This window comes from Serinus canaria, chromosome 1 (genome assembly GCF_022539315.1).
Source record: "Serinus canaria isolate serCan28SL12 chromosome 1, serCan2020, whole genome shotgun sequence".
Taxonomy (NCBI): Eukaryota; Metazoa; Chordata; class Aves; order Passeriformes; family Fringillidae; genus Serinus; species Serinus canaria.
In genome coordinates this window covers 88,296,383-88,315,080 of record NC_066313.1, presented here as the reverse complement: position 1 = coordinate 88,315,080, position 18,698 = coordinate 88,296,383, and the positions used below count along the sequence as shown (strand labels likewise).

The 18,698-nt window shown below is 39.5% G+C and overlaps 1 protein-coding gene across 2 annotated transcripts in view; it reads right to left on the bottom strand.

Moving 5' to 3' along the window:
* Positions 1–18,698, bottom strand: part of RASA3 (RAS p21 protein activator 3) — a 197,481-nt gene that overhangs the window by 73,618 nt on the left and 105,165 nt on the right. For both annotated transcript variants that reach the window (XM_050980645.1, XM_050980641.1), the window contains 2 exons: positions 18,433–18,550; positions 7,099–7,202 (listed from right to left, as the gene is read on the bottom strand). In XM_050980645.1, the coding sequence (XP_050836602.1) occupies positions 7,099–7,202; positions 18,433–18,509 (181 nt within the window). In that variant the 5' untranslated portion in view covers positions 18,510–18,550. The remainder of the gene's footprint in view (positions 1–7,098; positions 7,203–18,432; positions 18,551–18,698) is intronic.

Sequence of the window (18,698 nt, the reverse complement as noted above, 5' to 3'; positions counted from 1 at the left end):
ATTAGTTTACAGCAAATGATTAGGTCTGAGTCACATATTATAAGGCCCCAAACGCCTAATTAACTGAGTCTTCTCTCAGCTCTGAACAGAGACTTAGTCTCCGTCCTATATAATGCACTATTAGGAAGTAAGTGAGCCTCAAAGCTACTTCAGAAGTTGCTTCATGTTAGTATGTCAAGTACACAGACACACTGTATGATTGTATTGATTTAATATAATTGATATGAAGGTCCATGAAGAAAGTAGCTTTCAATAGTTGGAAAGACTAGGGACAAATCAGAACCAAATTTAATCAACACTTTAGGCTGTGAGAGCCTAATTATCTTGAAACAAAAAGAATCACTGCTATTCCAACCTACCCAGACATTTATAAATATCTGTATGAAAGGTTATTTGTCTTTAAATGAAAGTACAGAAACCTTTCCTGCCTTTTTCAAGAATGGCACAGATTCACTCACCTCTCCCGTAACACAGAAAAAGATCCAAACAAGCAAACTCCCTATTTCAGAATTACAAAGATAAGGATGAGAATTAGGGGCAACATAAGGCTTCAGAGCCTTAGAAGCAGCAGAATTGTTCCCTCCTGACTCCTGTGCAGTGCACCATGAAGCACAAGCACTATTAGACCATCTGCTACAATGGGTAAGAATTTAGTGGCAGTAATAGCAGAACACTTCCAGCACAGCATTAGTGCATCCACAGAGAGTACTGAGGTATGTGATATTCATGACCTCAATTTCATTTGTTTGGGTTTTTAACCTAGTCCAAATATACTAAGAATATCACTTATTAAATCAATTTTTCCCCTTTGTGGGATTTATCTTGGATAATAAAGCAGAGAAAAGTAGGCTGTGGACAAAACACAGCTTCTATCCTTTAAAGTTGCAAGTTGCAGCACTGCATGAACTATCTTCCATCAGGGTTCTTTTGCTGGTCACAATGCAAGAGATCTCACCTGGCTTCCATCTGAATTTCTGCTCTCCCTCCTTGCTAAAAACAGCAAAATCCACACACAAAAAGAACCCTCGTCAACCACACCTCTGGTATGAACTCTCTGCCAGCTGCTCCCTGGGCCCTTAAAATGGCCCTACATTTGAGACAGTGGCTGTAGCCTGCGTTGGTTGCAGAGGGAGAGCAGTTCTGAACTCCAGACCTGCAGTCACTGCTGTCTGCCTTCCAGCAGGCACCAAAACCCTGAGCATGCTGCCTGCACTGAACAACCACCTCATTCATCCCCTCATTCTACATGGAAACAATATTAAAACTTGTCCTCATGTCAGGAGGAGCGCTGCATGAAAAGACAGTTGAGGTTCTAGCACATTATGCTCAGTAGTTTTGTTTATATCTGTATTTCTAGGAAGAAGAAAAAATACCACCTTTTGAAAGCTCAACTTTGTTCTCCTGCTCTTGGGACCACCCATCAGGTTAAAAGATATTGTGAGTGCATCCTAACAACTTATTCTGTGCAGAGAGTATTTACTTTAGCCTTTCTGTGTAGCTGCAGAGAACCTTTCCAGGATAATTCTAGCCTATATCTTTTTGAGTCTTGCCATTGTGGAAGAGTCATCTGTTTCCTTTATTTCATTAGTGGTTATATTTATATCATACTGAGTAGATATGTTACTCCCACGTCATCCACCAGTACATTACAGAAACAGCAAACCACTGCCCAAGCCATGTTCAGGCTAGAAGAAACCAAGGAACACTATTTTCTAATGAAATTTTGATCTCTCCTTCATACTTTATTGGAGGATCTTTTCTGCACTTAACTAGTAAGAAGCACAGTTCATCAGGGATGATTTTTTTTCAATTTTTTTTATTTTAAACTAGTAACATACTGAAATAAAAATGTGATGCTTCAGCTACATCTGGTAACAGTTACCTAATAACAGGAGATTGCTTGCTTGGATGTTTGGAAATAAATTATGCCAACCCTACAAACATACCTTCTCAGCTTTGGAGGTAACCATTAACAAAGGCACAGGTAATTCAAATGCAAGCCTCAAACAACTTTCAATTCCTAGGTGTTTTTACTTTGTGAGTGTCTCCAAGAGCTACGAGCTGGTTTCATCTACTTTAGTCCAGATTAGCCAAATTTAACTCCTTCTGAAGGCAAATTTGTTTTAGTGCTTTACTTTGCTTCACCTCATCCAGCATTAAGCAGGAAGAGAGTTACAACCTGCCAGGATACAATGGCCACAAGAGTCTCAATTTGTCATACAACACACCTAACAACCTGTATGAAGGTGACTTTGAGCAGCTAAGTTGTTGTAAGTGTATTTAACAGAACCACACACTAGTCTTCTCCCACTGGCTTTCTGCTCCTTCACTGAAAAGCTTTAACATTTCACATCTGTGCTTTATTGAGCACCACTCCATCCCCATCAGCACAGCAGCATTTTGTTCTATTCAGTTCCTGCTTAGCACAGATGTTGGCAAGTCAGTTTCATGTATCCCTCACCAAAACAAATGAAGTGCTGAGGTGAGAAAAACCAAACTGACTTAAGTAGAGGATAAATGATTGTATACTTGTCACCTGAAGGACAGATGATATCAACCAATCTCTCACCCAAGTGTTAAGTGATTTGGCGTGGCATATTTCCTGTTTTTAATCTGATCTGTATGTTTAAGATCACAGCCCTGCAGCCTGAACTATTCATTACACACCTAGAAGAATACCAGCTCAGGGGATACCACAAACATGGTTTTCCTCACTAAACCTAGCTCAGTTATTCAGGTGTGAGAAACTCAGTTTATTGTTATTGCAGACACAGCATGTCTCATTCAACATCTCTAAAAGGCTGAAAAACATCAAAACAATCATTAAAGAACATTTGCCTGATATAGCAGCACTACAGTCCTAATATTCCTTCTGCTGCATCTAGCCAGACATCTTTTTTCCCCACTGTTACTGGAGGGGCACCAATTGAGTTTTTCAAGTTATCCCCATCTCCTCTGTGCTTCTCATTTTAACAACCAGAAGGAAATAGCTATTCTACACATTATGGACACATATTCCAGCCAACTGGCCTATTATTGCTATTTGATCATTCAGACACAAACAAATGTGATTTTAAAATGCATTTACCATTGTCTTCAGCAGAATATTTCCTATTCAAAGCATCTCATCATACTACATAAATCAGTACATAAACTATCCAGCAACAGTCAATATCACTTAAACAACAACTTAAAACTAGTTTACTTTCACAGTAACTATTTGCTACATTTTATCTTAAAAAAGAGAAAAATAGAGATCCACTGAACTCTGAATTTTCTTCATTATATTTCCATTTCAACCAGCATCCAATATTCTTCCAAGACATAATGGTTCAAAAGTTGTGTCTGTTAAGCTAACAAAATCCCAGATGACTTAGCAATTATGATTAAGAAAATGCAAATGTAATAAGCAAACATGCAGACTCAAAAGATATCTTTATCTGCACAATCCTCCCATCCTGTATGCCAAAGTACTACAGCATGTTCAAAACATATCTGCTACACATGTTCCAGTTTGAGTTTGCTTGGCTCTTCTCAGAAGTTTGTGTCAGAGGTTTCAGGGGGTTCTTGTTTTTCATATTCTCTCTCCCACATCTTCCGGTTTTGGTGGCCTAACCCTTCTCATCTGTCACACACTGAGTTGCATTTCTGAAGTTAAAGAATTTACCATCACAAACTTATACTTCATATTTGAATAAATAAAAGCATGCCTCAGCTCCAGTAACACTAGAAGTCAGACTTGTAACTGGAAACACTGAACAGTGAGCCAAAAGGAATTCTGCTAACCAACCACCTACAAAAAGTAGCTACCTGCTGAATTCTCACCATTTTGACCCATATGCACTCCAATCTCTGTCTCAAAACCCCCTCAAAACCAGCCAAATAACAATGCAAAGAGATGTCAAACATTTCAAATCACATATAGGTAAATTCACAAGCTCAGTAACATATGGACTTTAAATCAGTCTCTCCTGGATGGATGACACTACCCCCAACTCCCTCCTCTGAAAAAGTTCATTGTTGGATGAGCATGAGTAACTACATTTTCTTCAACAGAAGTCTCTCATGGTCACAGAATGTTACAAGGGATCTTCAGAATGCAAACAAAGGGCCCCTGACTGCAGAATTTGGTGGTTCAGTGGAAAAGAGCTCATTTTAGTTCTGCTCTGATCACCCCTTTCAATAGGGACATCTTCCAAACCTTCCTTGCTCAAGCCTCTTCAAGAAAAGGTTTAAGTCTTAAAACTGATCTGAAGATACACATAGAAAAACTACTGCTTTTAAATGTTACAAGCTTTTACAAATTGAAGAGTTCCCTTGTTCAAAAAAAAAAAAAAATCCACTGTTGAGCTTTGCAGCTGCTGACTCCCATACTGAAACAGCCACAAGGTTTTACTCCAGAGCACTGTTCTCTTTCCAGAAAAATTCCTACTACAAGCAGAACTTAGAGAGTAGTATCAAACTGACAGTAATTCTGGATTTTTTTCCCCCTCCTCTCCACTGCTATTTATCACACTTCCATATCTTTGAAATTCTTTTCAAAACACGTCTCAATAAGGAGGAAGGGAAACAGAAGGAAGAGTAGAGGAAAATACTACAATACTCAATATGCACTGTAGAATCTCAATGTAGGCAGGAAACACCAGAGTTTTAACTTCTAGTGCTACATCAACACTGACACCAAGCTATGTGGTTTGGTTGACATGCTAGACAGAAGGAATGGCATCCAGGGGGCCTTGGACAAATTGAAGAGGTGGGACAATGGGAGCTTCATGAAGTTAAATGAGGCCAAGTACAAGGTCCTGCATATAGGTGAGGGCAATCAGAAGTTCAAACACAGGGTGGGTAGAGAATTGATTCAGAGCAGCCCTGAAGAGAAGGACTTGGCGGTGCTGGTGGACAAGAAGTTCAATGATCCAGCAAAGTGCACCTCAAATTTCCAAGGCAAGTGTGTCCTGGTGCTACAACAAAAGCAGCGTGACCAGCAGGTCTAGAGAGGTGATTCTGACCCTCTAACTCTACTCTTGTGAGACTCCAGCTGGTGTACTTTGTCCATTGTCCAGGTCTGGGGGCCCCTTACACAAGAAGGATGTGGACCTGCTGGAATGAGTCCAGAGGAAGGTCACTAAGCTGATCAGGGGGCTGGAGCACCTCTCCTATGAAGACAGGGTGTTCAACCTGGAGAAGACATAGCTCCAAGGAGATTTTCCAGCTGCCTCTCAGTGCCTGAAGTGGACCAACAAGAAGGCTGGAGAAGGACTTTTTGTAGGGAATGTAGTGATAGAACAAGGGGGAATGGCTTTAAATGAAGAGTAGCTTTAGAGGAGACATTAGGAACTAATTCTTTTCTGTGAGGGTAGTGAGGCACTGGAATAGGTTGCCCAGAGAAGTTCTGGATGCCCCATCCCTAGAACTGTTCAATGCAAGCTGGATGAAGCTATCAGCAACCTGGTCTAGTGGAAGGCGTCCACTTCACCATGCTTTAACTGGGGTATTGAAATTAAATGGCCTTTAAGGTCCCTTCCAACCCAGGCCTTTCTATCAACCTTAAGACCAGTATAGCAACACGCCAGTTTGCCTCCCTGTGGATTCTGCAACACATACAAAAGTTAACATTGCTATTTCCTGAAGAGAGTGAAAAATGAAAACTTCATCAATCATTCAAGCATGCAAACAAAAGTTTTTATACTTTCCGCATGTCCTCTTCACAAACTGCTCCCAGTACCTTTAAGATTACTCTAGCAGCTTCTGAATAATTCCCTTCCAACATGAGAGCTTGATTGTAAAAACATGAACTTAGGAAACATGGAGAAGACAAAAATATTTTCACTTCTCTCTGCAATTTAACCTGACATGTATTAAGTGGTTCAAGAGATTGTTTTCCCCAGAAAATGAGTAAAGCCCTGAGCAAGAAAAGTTCCTGGCCTGTTGTTGGGTCACTGCAGCTGATGAAAACTGGTGACACACAAGAGATCAGATAATTTCAACAATGAAAAATTCATCAGTTGAAAGAAGGGAGCCGTTACTTTCAAAGTACAAGGGAAACCAGACATTAGAGAGAACAAAAAGCTTTCCAAAAGCTCACTCAACAATCAGAAATCGACCCCCTCCTCCCCAGGATGCTACACACACATGAGCTCACTTACAGACAAAGAGAATGATGACTTACTTTCCTAGCTCATATGTAAAACAATAATTAAAGAAAAAGCTTGTGACTGCATGACAAATTACTATAACGTAAAGATACATGTAAAATATCTGCACCACCACTATATGGTTTAAGATAATAAATTTTATGCCATTATGCAAACTGTTGCTCAACATCTGACAACTTCCTCTCTACAACCTCTGTCAAGATAACTACAGCCATCTATTTCAAAAGAGATGAAAAACTGAAAAAAAAAAAAGTCCAAAGTGTTCAAGTGACTTAAAATAGAAACTGTTCCCCTCAATAACAACTAAGCTTTTACAAAGTTTTCATCCCCAGAGAGAAAAATGGAGTGTTACGCAATTTGCTGCAGATGAAATACACAGCAAATAATGTCTAGAAAAGCAGCAGTTTTGTCAATCTCAAACAGGCACTGGAAGTCTTTTAGAGCTATTCTGTAGGTGACAGCTTGCTCTGATACACTCCACAAAACTCTGTCATCATTGTACTTGGGTTACCTAGAGCCAGTAGCTATTCCTCTGCTTGCTGTTAAGGTAGCCATGGTTTAACAATACTGCACACACCCAAGTGTGGGGGCCCTGGAACACTGCAAGACTAATGGCCCTGCACTTAAAAAAATAAAAAGTAACACTTACAGCAACAAATGTGAGGTTGTCAACATTTAAATAAGGTTTTGTAGCCTGTTTTAGTTAAACTGCAATCTGCATTCACTATCACAACAGAGAGTGCTTTCCTCCCCAACTTTTTAATACATAACATTGAAGGCATTTTTGACAACTGACAAAAGAAGGACAATACTGAGCAGTACTTACCACTAATCATCATCAGTCCTATCAAGACCCCCCCAGCTCCTAAGACTGCAAATGATGTAAAAGTTAGAATCTAAGAGAAATAAGCTGTAAGGAAAGTAGTAATTTATGAACACATACCTATGATGGAATCCCTTCGAAAAACATCTCTGTCAAAAATATAAAATGACAGATGGCGAAACGTCCGAGGAATTTCACAGTAAAAGTCTTCTCCATAGAAGGGGCTGAGTGAACAACAAAAAAAACAACATACACAAACACATACACACACAAAAAAAAGGGAAATAGATTAGTGTTGGTATCCTGGACAAGCTGGTGCATTTATATTTCACACCGAGAACATCACTCTGGACTGTGATGTTCCTTCCCACCACTGAATGTTCACTTTTAAGCACTGTTACATTTTGACTCTTCCTAAATATCTTAAATGCTCACAGAACAAGATTTTTTAATGAGCAAAAAAGAACAGATACTTCTTTCTATCTGGAAAACAAGTATCCCTTTACAAAGGGGGAAGAGACCACAATATTTGTTAACATACAGTGCCTTGAAGGGTACAGAGAGGCCCCTGCTGCCAAAGAATGCTTACAGTAGACCATTAGGATAGAGATCACAAAGGCATACTGAACAGGACGGAAAAAACACAGTATGGTTCATGGCTTTTTTTTTTAAAGCATTTAGTATACTTAAGATAAAATGCCTACAGCCATTGCATCTTTTCTCATCTCCTGCAATGTTTTTTATTTAAAGTCAGACTCAGTCAACTGACGGTAACTACGCCTTGGAGCTGGCACCATGTTTGTTACCTCTGAGCACTGAGTATCTAATTTTGCATAGTGGAATTGTATAATTTTGGTTTTGTCTTTTTACAGTAAGACTTTTTTTTTAAGATATTAAAAAAAAAAAAAGAAAGTACTATCTCAGCATGAAAAGCTTCTTATGGACCTAAGGGGCTTTCTTTGGATCCTACCAATTTGAATGGGGGAAAAAAATTCTCAGACACCTGACAGCAATGCTTTCAGTTTCATTCTATCAAATTATATGGTTAAGGATTTACTCCTAGGAACTGTAAGCATATATAAACATTATTTATTCATTGACAGGTCTACCATTTTACACAGACCTTTCATTCCCAGTCACTCACGCTTCAGTAGATCTAAATGAGTGGATACAATTCAAGTCACATGGACAAATACAGCAAGCACTACAGATGTAGACTTTAAAATAAATCTAATTCCAACAGGCCAAAAGCCAGCAAGTTTTTTCTTCCCCTCTTGAACACAGACCTCCTTATTGCCTTGGTTGAGCTCAAAAATGAGACAATTGTGCTGTAGTTTTAATCACTATTAAAATTTTTCATGTTAGAAATTTAGATAAGCAAAAGTTATTAACAATTCCTTGAATAAACTTTTAAATTTTTCAGAATTTTGACAGGAAAGGTCATTTCCCTGGCTTCTTTCAGGGATGTTTTACACCACCATATGTTTTTGCTTGTATTTCTGCCTGTGGGAAAAATACTCTCCCTCAGAATCACCATGTTCAGTCAAAGGATAGCTGACAAGTCTCCTTTAAAACACAAAGGCACTGCAAATTAGCTCATCAGTCTGTGTTTGAAGGGAAAATGACACAATAATTTCATGAAATCCTGAGACATCACTCTGGATTCACCAAGAACATTATTTAAGTCACTACTCCACTAGCCACCGAGAAAAACACATGTTGGATGAACAGCAAAGGCATACCCACAGGTTTAACTTGCACCACTGAAATGGTTTCCCATTCCTTGAAAAAAATGTGCCCAAGTTACGAGAACCAATGTGAGGCCCACTCAGCCATGCTCTACTGTGAAGGGAAGGGAGGAAAACCTGACAGCTGGAAATGGCAGCTGGTTTGACTCCTTGTCCCAACTGCCCCATGCAACTCAGCACTCTTTGTTACATCCTCTCTACCCATTCTGCTCTGACAAGTTTCATTTGGAAGGAAGAATTTCACAGCCACCACTTCAGGCCCAAAATACCTTAATTCTTTGTTAAAAGCAGCTTCTACCAAACTGGGAGCTGCAGGACTGTCCCAGCAGCCATGCTTCTGCTGGCAGCCCTGAGGGCCTCACTCTGTGCACATCACTTGGTGCACATTTTCACACACAGGCTTAACCCTAGGGGGCCAAACAAATGTACTAATATTGCCCAAATACCTAGTGCATTATACATGCAAAACACTTTCATCATTCTGAGCTTTAATACTCTATTCAACCTTAAAATTGTCCTTTCTGCTGGAAGAACATGACAGATGAATTTATTCACTCATGACCTTAGAATGAAATTATATTTAATGAACTGTGGATTATATATCCAATCCTCTATCAACAATATAAGGGAAGCTTCACTGTACTGCAAGTCTAAATGCAATATAAATACAAGTGACTTAGACTGAGTATAATTTAATGATTCTGGGGGGAAGAGCAAGGAAGAGACATCAACTGGAACCTTTGGCAAGTCCCCCACTATTAATGTTTGCCGTGGGTGTTGAACAGAGGCAGAAGTCAACCAATATCACACCACAGCAAAACAAACAAGGGTCAGAAAAACAGTGTGGACAACAGGAGGTACCTAGCCCAATGCACAGAATCAGAAAGAGACTAATTAACAGAAGAAATGCTGTGAAGGCTGACTTTGCTATGCAGGGACCATACCAGGTCACTACTACTGGCACAAGGTTTATTAGTCTGAGCAGTGCAGTCTGAGCCACCATCAACAGAAGAGAAGCATTGTTCTGCTCTTGGCTTCTCCCCTCTGAGATCTTGAACCCCTTGGAGATTCACAACCTCTCATCACTCAGGTAACACCCCTGAGGTGCACCGGCTGCTAATTAATTTAAGCAAGCAGATTTCCAACACAAGCATACTCACTCTGCACTGGGTAATTAGCCAGCAAAGTTTTCATTGTAAGAATACACATCAAGATAAATCCGGAATGTTCCCAACCCAATCTGTAGCTCTGCAGAAACAGTAACTTCTTTCTGAAGGAATCAAACACAACCCCACAAATACCTCCAGCTTCCATTTAAATGTGTGCTTTTTTTCCATGTATCTCTTCAGAACAGTACTCGCTTTGTCTCCCACCAAGACCTGAAGAGCAAGAGGTCGCAGCAGTCAAATCCCATGATTTATTTCCCAAGCTAACTTATCTTGAGCAAGAACCCCAGGGCTCCATAATGGTTTTTCCAAAAGAACAGCTAAATCCCTCCCCCAGCATCTCCTCTCTTTGAAAAGCCAGAATTTGTCAGATGAGGATTCAGTGAGTACTTTTATTTTGACAGAGCAATTAATAAAAAGCAGCAACATCTGCCTACCCAGCCCTCAGGAGTCTGACAACATCCTCCAAAACAAATACTAGAACTACCCGGCTGAAAACTCAGAAATCTTTCAAGAACCAAGTGAGTTCAGACTCAACTTAGAGGTTTTGAGTTGAACTTTCCTTGTAGATGAATCAGCCCTACAGTCAAGAGAAATTTTAATCATTCAAAGTGGAGGAGTGACAATGAGGGCCTCCTCCCCAACCCAGTCAGCACAGACTGCACATGAATATGATCACAAGGTAAGGGCATGGCCAAGACCAGTGCTGTCATTATTTCAGTTTCTTCTGGACTTCAAACAAGTGATGGGATGTCACTGCTGAGATCAGGATCTTGCAACGCCAAATCAGTGCATCTCTGAAAATGCAATTCAGCTCCTTCAAAGCAGAACATAATCACATTTGCAAGCCCAGGTTCTTCAGTAAAGGACTACTAAGTTCAAAACACCTCTGCTAATTTTCTTTTAGTTTTGCCATCAAAGCAACAAAAAGAGTATCAATGCAGGTATCAGCTAGGCTTTAGTTATGAAACAGGGCTTGTTCTTAAGTCACTGTCTCTTGTTCTCCTGATGGGGTTAGACATGGAGAAAGAGCTGTACCAACTTTTAAATCTTTGCTCCAAGCTTTCAGGCACACAAGGGCCTGATTAGCCTTCTATTTCACACTCTCCTTCATTCTCATTTCTCTTTCAGTACATGCACATACCTTAACATGTCCTGAAAGAGGGAAGCCCAAGCTCAGCAGTCCTTGTTCGTTAGGAAGCACAGGGTTCTCTTACTGCACAGCTTTTTTACAGCCTCTATCTATCAACAAATACACTGAACAATCTCTCCTCAGGACACTTTCCCTAGTATGCTTCCACAGCTCTCCCAACAGAATAGACACACACAAAGAATGAAGTCAGACGCATAAACAGTGCAAACTGTCTGAGCCTTCAGGCATACTCACTCTCCCCCTCACCAAAAACTTGCTTGTTATGAATGCTTATGGCATGGGAGCAAGGTATGTCTTCTTGGAATACCAAGAAAACAAAACTAAAAAAGGTCCCTCTAGGTATTGTTTCACTCACTTAGAGCTTTCCAGCCCTCCCCATTTCAAGGTAGCAATATTTCAATGTCTTCTAATGCATGTTTTGGCAGTGGATATTTTCAGGAGGAGACAGGGAAGGAGAAGAGAAACAAAAATTACTGTGCAGAGCAAGTGGAAAGAAAGCAAATAATGAAGAGAATCCTTACTTCAAACACAATAAACCCTCTAAAAAGGGGTAAAAAATTGTTTACATTTACATATTTTACAAAATTCCAGAACCACACTTGCAACTTACTTTCATAGCTTCATACATCTACTGATATCATCACAATATTAAAAGAGAGGAAGAGATTTCATAAAACAAATGTTAGTGTAAAAACATTTTTTTAATTTCAGGCTGTGTTACAAAACCTCGTGCTTGTTTTTCAATACCTAGGATTCGCTAAAGCAGTTTTGTTTCTGTGTTGGCACCAGTACTTCAGTGGATGAAGTGAAAGAGTTGCATGATGAATAATAATGAAACCCCTCAAACCAGAATTCTTTGTGTATGGATTTTTTTTTAACTGCTTTTGTGATTAAAAGTAAGGACTATTAACATGCCATAGACAACTCCACATCCTTTGACTATTTTAAAAGGTTTAGAAATACTGAATTCATCCTGCTGCATGAACTGAACACCAGAGTTCACATCACCATGTGAGCAGGAAGCAAAATCAGTCTATACAAAGAAGCACACTTGTTTGTTTCTACTACTAAGCTTTTTCTACTACTTGGCTAATACTTTTTATGCTATGCTTTGCAGCACATGTAAGGGAGTGGGGTAGAAGAGAGGAGGTTTATTCAAAGCAGATACAGCAAGCCAAATAAAATCTGAATGCACTTCAGTCTCCTACTAGACACAAAAGTAGAAGACAGCAGGCAAGTAAGACAGGCTCTGTAAAAGTTGGTAGGTGTCACAGTAGCTTTCTGACACAATTTTTTAAAAATTACTAATATTATATTTGAAGCACAGATTTGGCAGAGGACATGTAGCAGGAAGTATATGGCACAGGAGGCAACATCTAAATCCAAACATATCACTTATACCCACTGTTGAGAGTGCTGGCTGCAGTCTACCAGACACCCACTGAGCCTAAGTGAATTTTTTTCTTGTGTCACTGTGCAGAGACACTCAGATGAACAGTGCTTTGTTACACCCATAACCAGCCCTAGTACACAGAGAAAAAAATAAAGCAGTGTGCATTTTCTCAATCCTGTGCTCAGAAGAGACAGACAGACACATGAGCTATAGTTATCAACCTCACTTGACAGTTGCTGGTTTGGCTCAATGAGGCTTACAAGGATTATGATAAACTGAAGCAGCAGCCATTTGGCCCCTGGTCACCTCCCAAAATATTCTGTAAGATGACACACACAAACAGCAGAAGTCACATTACAGCTGCATTTACTTTTTTTTTATCACTCCAAACAGCCTACAAGACCAACAATTGTTACTCATATGGGTGGCTTTTCATATAGATAAACGCTCTCATTCATAAACCCTGCCTTGTGTCTCAAGGTTCACTTCATTCTCCTTCTTCCATTAAGTCTTGCTTCCCTTACTGGCACTCTTCCCAGCTATATTACTTCCCTGCACAGCCATGCAGTCCTTGGCTTCAATAATATCCCTGACCAGGCTGAAGCTGTACCCCTACCAAACTTAGTCCTTTCCCTTAGAGGCTTGGTGTATTCCAGAAGTGAAGTTTATTGTCATCAGGAATTCAAGCCACTGTTAGATGCTGTCACATGCAGAAGACAGCGGACCCTGGGAACCTACAGGAGTGAAGCTGCAGAACACACTACAACATCCACCTTAAGGCCTCTCTGCCTAAGGCATCTGGGCTGGGGAAAGCTGTTATTTCAAGGAGGTGAGCTGGCAATGTAAGAATGTTGAAACAGCTAATGGAGCTAACTCAGATACAACAGCTAATTTTGGCAACATTCCAACTAAGGGAAACAACTTTGTGTTTAAATTTTGAGAAGTGGCCTGCATCCAAGATGTTATCAGAACATGAGAAGTTTAGCTACATAGCCATGAACTCCAAACACACTGGGAAAAAGGATTCAAGTAAACCTAGAATTAGAAAATAGAATTAAATATGTCAGTAGAATAACTTAATGAAAGTTCTGAGAGCTACTGGCTGAATTTGTTAACCTGATCTAACTCTGAAACAAACACAGAGTAACCACCTATTAAAGAGAGCACAGCCTTAACTAGGAATTTACAGCACAATTCAATATACAGTCACAAGCACATGCAGACTTGCAGTTCTCATTGTTGTGTTCACCAGAGACTAGACAAAAAAAAAAAATCAGGGGTGGGAAAGTGGGGAAAGTGCCTATGGCTTCATTTGCTGTTTCATTCAGGCTCTGATCACTATGTTTAGCACGTGAAAAATTCCTCAGTGAAATAGTGGTGAACTAAATAATCACAGACTCAAGATGCTTGGCTCACCTCTCTAAAGCAAGCGCTGTCAGACATTTGATTCTTAGCGTACGACAGATTTTGCCTTTATTCATATCCTTGAAACAAATTTAGAGATGTCACATTCCTTCCATTCTTCACCTATGATTTGAGAAGCTGCCTTGATTTCCTGTTGCAGCTGACACTGCCCTTTAAGTGAATGGGCACATATGATGCAAACTGCAAAGTCAGTCTTAACACCACCAATCCAAGAAAGTTCATCCTCAGGAAATATCTGTAGCTAGGAAACACTCCTGGATGGTGGAGCCTGAAGTAGGGAAAGCTAGTAATGGGGGAAGATAAATGGCTTATTGGGCAAAGGGAATTAATAGGCAAAATTCTTGTCAGGCTGTTTACTTGCAGAACTAAGGAAAATTTGTAGAGCTCTGCATTTTAAAAAACAGTCATTCTAACATGCTCCTTAGGACATAAAATACACGAATCCCTTCACGTACATCTTTGCTAGGTTATATGGAATGGATCCAAATCTATTCCATGTTTTTGTAGATGATGGTAATATAAATATTGAATGACAAATACAAAACAGAGAAGCATATTAAATCCTGGCTCTAACTGACCTCTCCCTCATATCTTATGACTTGCATGTGACCTTCTTAGAATTTAGCAAAAGCTTGTGCCAAGTTTACAAAAACAGTGCTGCTTGAACAGTTCAAAATTCTCTCCCTGAGAACCTGGATTTCTTGGTCTGACCAATTCACATATTCACTATTCTAGCCCAACGAACCCCAGAGAAGTGGGATGATTCTGAACTACCCATATAAACAGTACTTACATGTTGCTCTGTGGTTTTATAGGAAGGCCTGCCCCAGTGGTAACCAACCTTTGACTTGTTTCAGTCAGACACTACTAAGTTTATCACAGCAGCCCTCAAAATCTTGCAGCACAAGGCAGCAGTGCCCACCATCCAGTTTAACAGCAGCCAAGAGGCGGGATGGCAGGAACGATTTAAGTTCTATGTTGCAATTTATGAGCCCCACCTGACTGCTGAACAGAGGAGGCAAGATTCACCATGCTGGCTCCTCTCAGATTTTGAGACACACATTTAGATAAAGGGCATCAAGCTCATAGATATTCTCTTCAGGGCACTGGTAAGGGCACTTGACTGGGCAACAGGATGTGCTAGTTCAATTCTTTTGAGTTCTGAATGATTCATGCATTGTTGATTTAAAAGGTTACTGCTCTCAGCTGTCTTCTCATGCCTCCACCACAGGCTAATAAAGAAAAAAAATATGTTGCAGAAGATTAGGACAAAGCTCAGGGAGGCAACTTCTTACACTGTCCCAGCATAAAACAGGAGAGGATGAGTCAGAGTCTGAAGGTTCTATAACAGATATTCCAACTAAGCCAGAATTGGACATTCTTCCAAGTCCCTCTGGGAAGGAGAGATAACTGCTTCCTTTTTTCCATCTGCCAGTTCTATTTAAGCTTTACATCAGGAGCAGGCCTGCATGGAAAAATATACATTTATGCAATGCCTAGTAGAAGCCTAAAGAAGCTCAACTGAGAAAAAAAAAATGGGGGGGAGGGAGGGGAAACATTATTTCCCAATTACACAAGACATTGTATCAATTACAAGCCTTTACATGAAGGCGAGGGAAAAAACATTTGGAAATGCTGCAAAAGATGGGCTTCTCCAGGATAAATCTGAACAAGACATCATTCCAGAATCAGTAGTGCTAGGGCTGCACATGAAAGACCTCCTAATTCAGATTTTCACACCAAGTATCTTGTTTTCTATAGGCTACATAAAAGTTATTTTTTTGAGCTTACTGGAAGATGAGGGAGTTATCAGCTTTAGTAAAAATACAAGAAATACTTAAAACTTTATAGCAAGCCAGTCCTGTGCCAAACACAGGAAGTAGAAACCAGGTATGAATAACAGACCAGAGCCAGTGATCTCTCCTTCAAACTGTAGAGGAGAACTGTGTCAAGCTGCGCCACCCAGTCATGCAGTGTTTCAGGGAGGACTCAATTAATTTAGTCAAGCATTGGCCCAGCTTCACATCCCTGTTCCCAAACACTGTGTATCACTGTAGCAATACCTCACAAAAACAGACCAACACAATTTATGATTAAGCTGGCAAGTGCCTGCCAAAGGAGCACTGTACATGAGAGCAGGAATTTCTCAGCTGCACAGAAATTCCATGGCCCATAGGGCACAGAAGCCTCACCTGCCCAATAACTCACTCAATGGGTTAAATCCATCTGCAAACAAGCATTAAAGGATGGAACAGCATGACTGTCTCCTCATCCCAGAATCCTACAAAAAACAATGGGCAGTAGGGTCTGGTATTATTTGAAAAACATCTTCTGGAAGTCTATGTACGCATTTGTTTTAAAAAATGTAAACACAGTCATGAAAGATAGAATAGCTGTTTGAGTGTGCCTCATGAATCAAGAGCAATTTCTACCCACAGACTGGGAAGACATCCCAGGATTACCACTCATGTATTTGGGATTTTTGTCTGCTTCGTTTTTTATGGCCCGGAAAAAAAAAGACAGGGCTAAATCCAAAACTGCGTTGATATCAATGTCTCTAAGTGGATATTCAGAGACTGTAAAAGCAGCAAGTTTTTCAAAAATAGTATTTGAGAACAGAAGCTCACACAGGGAGAAGGCAGGCTCCCATTGACTAGAAGAAAGAATGATGAAGGAGACCATCTTTAGATCAAAGAAAATAGGTCCATAATGGGATTTTGAAAGGTCATCTGGTCCCACCTCTGTTTCAAAGCTGGAAGATTGCTATTATTTAGTTGAGACAGATCATATAGAACCTATTAAAAGCCATCAGCAATAAACACAAAAACTAACAAAATCTACTCCAGTGCTTCAGTACCTTTAGCAGAGATTTTTCTTCACAGTTAACCTTAACCTCAACTTCTTTCCCACTGCAATTTGAGTTCATTATTACTTGCAATATCCATACTGGACAGACAGAGCAGTTCCCCACCTCTCAAATTTTTGTTCTGGTGGAGGGGTTGTTTGGGGTTTGGGTTTTTTGTTTTGGTTTTTTTATGGTGGTTTTTTTTTTGGTGGGTTTTTTTTTGGTTAATTTTTTTTTTTTTTTACATATTTATGCCTACTCTCATCCCTCTTCTCTAGGATAAACAATTTCAATATTTCCTCACCAGTTATGTTCTCCAGACCTCTGATCATTGCTCAGTTCTCTCTGAATTTGCCTCAATTAACAAAATGAACTTAGTCCTGTCAGGAAACCAGAAACCTTCCAATTTTGCATAGCCTCATGTACCTCTCCATCTGTATTAGACAATCTAAAAACAGATGCAACTTTTCCCACTGAAGGAAGTATACTTGTTGCTTATTTTTATTACCAAGAGTTTATTTTTTCAATAGAAAAATTCTTGGATTAATTTAAGAAAATGACATCAACTATTTTCACACATCCTCACTTCCTATCTTCCATTTCCCTGTGAAGCACTAATGATCATCCAGAAAAAAAAAAATTTTAAATCTCAAAAACAACACCAAAATGTATATGATTCGCAAAATCAGTTTTAAAAAAACAACTGGTTCAGGGATATTTGATTTGGGGCACTACATGTCAGCTATAGGGGTGAGGAAGAAAGCATACAGACCAATTTTTGCTTTTTGTTTCTATACTACAAATAAAAGAGCATTAGCATCATCACTCAAACACAGCACGGCTTAAAGATGACAAAAAGCTGTGTGAAAGAACAATTAAAGAGACTTCCAGAAACAAATCCCACTCACATTCCTGAAATGTGTCAGGTACTTCTGAGTAGCTGGGAGCAAGGTCTAGAGATACTTCCTGAAGTACATTATTTGCAATAACAAGACAAATGGCAAATTCCTAACTTATTACTCAAATTGGAAAAAGGGTGAGAGTTATCTCTTAAGATAGAAGTTATGAACTTGATTGTTCCTGGTTGCTTCTTTCCTCTCCACTCAAAAAAATAGCCTTGCTTACCACAATATACATATATGCCCAGCCTAGTTCCCTTTATTTTTTTTTTTATGTCTAAGGATTCCCAGAAGAAAGCATTTTAACTTTTACTACATGCTTCTCATTCTGTTTCATTCTACATTTGACCTCTGCAATCTCATAGGAAGTGTCCCAGATAATCAGACAGGCATCTTATGTTCAAACCTCTCCTTTCAGTTACAGCCTCGTGACAGGAAAAAAAATAAAATTCTTAACTCCCTAGGGCAGCCAGACAAATGCAAAATTCTAAGCCAAGAAAGATGCAAAATGAAGTTTAGTGAACCTTTTCTAAATTGAGATTTTAAAAACTTAGGGAGGTACAAAACAAATATTGCAGAAAGAAAGAAGCACTGGTAGTAGATTGTTAGGGAAAAAATATGGATTGCCTTGGTGAAGGCATTTTCCTGTAAATACAGGTAGGAATCATGACATCACTGGTTTTACCACTAGTGTTTTTAAAACTGGAAGAAGAATCCTATTTATACTCTCTTCTCCCCTCAAGAAAGTATCTTTGTAATATTAAACAAACCTAGTTAGCAGATAATTAGAAGAGTCAACAGAACATTTATAGATGTATGTGTTACCATAATGACTTCTCCACTATTTTGGTCCTGAAAACCTCCTCCTGGTCCAGGTTTACAGTACAGTAGCAATCCCTCATCTTGTTTGGCCCCGGATATGTAGGAAGATTTTTGGCTTCACCTAAAGACAAGAAAGAAAAAACCCAGAAAGATTACATATTAAAATGCTATCCAAAAATTAGTCATCTGTCAACTACTGCAGTGTCAGCAACATGGCTAAAGAAAAGTATTATATTTTCCTTCTCAAATGTGAAGTCTCTATTAAACTT